This window comes from Dendrobium catenatum, unplaced genomic scaffold, assembly GCF_001605985.2.
Source record: "Dendrobium catenatum unplaced genomic scaffold, ASM160598v2 fragScaff_scaffold_1416, whole genome shotgun sequence".
NCBI classification, from domain to species: domain Eukaryota; kingdom Viridiplantae; phylum Streptophyta; class Magnoliopsida; order Asparagales; family Orchidaceae; genus Dendrobium; species Dendrobium catenatum.
The window spans coordinates 541,325-543,772 of record NW_021319878.1 but is presented as its reverse complement, the minus strand read 5'-3'; the positions used below and the strand labels follow the sequence as shown (position 1 = coordinate 543,772).

The following is a 2,448-nucleotide window of genomic DNA, read 5'->3' as shown; positions in this document are numbered from 1 at the left end:
TAAAAGATTTGAATGATGTTTTGAAGCTAGTTTGGAAGAAATATATGACATTTAGGGCCTATTTGAGATAAATTTATTATTAATTTACTTTAAAAGTCATTGCTGCATTTTTATACTGCTATTAACTTTTTCTTACCTTTTTTAATTACGAAGAGTTTTTTATAATCAAGTATTTTAAAAATGCGACAGTTATAAATAATTATTTGAGGCAACGGCAGCTATCTCATACGAATTCTATACTTATCTGATAAAATGAAATTTTTTTTAGGTAGCCATCATAAAAACCAACCTTAATTAGTTTTGATTAACTAAAGCAAATGATGAACAAATTGTCGAATCACTAAAGAGAAATTCGATGGATAATGTAAGGAGCTTTTCAAGAAAGCCATAAAGAATATATTCAAAGTGGTGTTATTTTTGTTTGTGGATGCCTATCATGGACTATATGACCACTCCATCCTCCTTTTTGCGATTCCTCATTAAACCATCGTCTACTTTGCCATTATAATCTCTTCGTTTCATCCACCACTTTTGCATGAGATGAAGCATGTAAGCCCTTGCGCCTGATCAGTGAAATAGAAGAAGCAAGAGGGAGAGAGAGAGAGAGAGAGAGAGAGAGATGGGTTGCTATCCTCTTGGCAAGATGGTTTCCAAGGCTTTTGGGAAATGCAGTGGTAATGGATTATTTTGTTTCTATTCTTCTCGTTTGATTATTTGAAATTTCCTCTCCAGTAACAGCTTATTAATGAATCCAAATTATATCTTTACTTCACCAATAAAAAAAAATCCAGACTACGTATCAGTATTTAGGTTAAATACTGGCCGGTGGGTTGGACGATCATTGTCATGCATCTCTGGGTCCATCGTATATTTCAAGGTTTTAAATAAATTTAAAATTAGTTAATTCTATTATTTGATTAGATGTACTTCAATTTTTAAAACTCTCGAAATTTTATAATAAAATTATTAGCGTCTAAATTAACTGAATTTTCGACATGTCTGCATTATTTATGGTTGTTGATAAATTTAGACGACGAGATGATTGAAAAAATCCACTTAGACGAGCTCTCAGCATGTTCTAATTATTAAACTGCAACTTTTTTCTCTTTTCATATAATATAAAAATAAATTCTCTCTCTCTCTCTCTCTCTCTTCGTATATATATACAAGAGATTACATAATCTTCTACTTCACACAATATTGTAGCTTGAAATCTAAAAGAGAAAATATTGGTTAGCTCATTAATATTTCAGCAAATTAATGGTTTTTTTTTTGTAGAGAAATTAAAACTTATAGCACTTAATGTCTCAAAATAATTAATTTCCGCACTGTTAAAGACAGGTAAAGAAAGGAGGAGATCATCCAGAGCATTTAAACTTTCACCCCCACCTTCGTACCTCTACTCCTGCCCAAGAACAGTGGTCAGAACCGTAAATTTCAGTAACGAGACGCGGACGCCCATTGTCATAATTCCACCCGATCCAAACCGGCCATCAGTAACTTCGCCGAAGCCCCACCCGATGGAGACTACGACACACCACCCTATCAGCACAACTTCTACAGCCGCCGCCGCTCCGGCCAAGCCAGAAACCTTCGGCGAAGTCCCCCATCCCCAAGTGGTAAGTTCACCGCCCACATGCACTGTTCAGAAGGAACCGACGCCAGTCCAGCGCGGCCCACCTCATTGCTACGTCATGTCGCCGTTGCCTAGGTGGGAAGAAAGGCCACGGCGGAGGGAGTATTTCAGTGGAGAGTACTATTACTATCCCACCCCTATTCGTGAGGGTATTTACAATATGGCTGCCGACCCTAATCGTCTCACGACCATATTCAGCGAGGAGAACCCAAATGCATGCACGATTGTATAAGGAGATGGATAATAAACTAAATCTCGCAATTATTTCTTTTTATTTTATTTTAGTTTCCTCCCATTTATTTTCTGAGTGCTTTTTATCTTCTATTTTGCTTTTATAGGAATCTGATCCCAAAGACCATAAGAAAATGTATTATTGTGGGGCTTGCGCGCATATTAGAAAGATGAAGACGCAATCAGTTTGTGCTTTCTATATGTAATTAATTCCAGAAGAAAGTGACACTATCCGCATTATTATTGACAACAATGGGATTTTTTATCTTCTTCAACCCATCACTGCTTAATAACTGCAGCAGCGCATCCCTATTATCAGTTAGTGAATTTTTAATAGAAAACATTAATTAGTTATCACACTAATGCGCTTTAGAAAAAATTCAAGAAAAAAACAAGGATGAAATATAACTAATAGTTTTTTAGTTTGGTCATTCCAAACCAAGGTCATTAAACTCATATTAGGCTTAAAAGAAGAATGGCAGCTAGGCTATTAAGGTGGGACTTCATTAATTAAATTAAATGGGCTCAAAATAATCAACTTATTTATGATTTTCATGCTACCATGTGAAGTGTAAGCAAGA

At 35.6% G+C, this 2,448-nt stretch overlaps 1 protein-coding gene across 1 annotated transcript; it reads left to right on the top strand.

The window, feature by feature from the left end:
• Positions 1-484: 484 nt before the first annotated feature.
• On the top strand, positions 485-2,120 carry LOC110092104 (extensin-2). The gene is made up of 2 exons (XM_020816490.2): positions 485-674; positions 1,342-2,120. The coding sequence occupies exons 1-2, from the start codon at positions 620-622 to the stop codon at positions 1,866-1,868; spliced, it is 582 nt and encodes a 193-aa protein (XP_020672149.1). The 5' UTR covers positions 485-619; the 3' UTR covers positions 1,869-2,120.
• Positions 2,121-2,448: the final 328 nt, after the last annotated feature.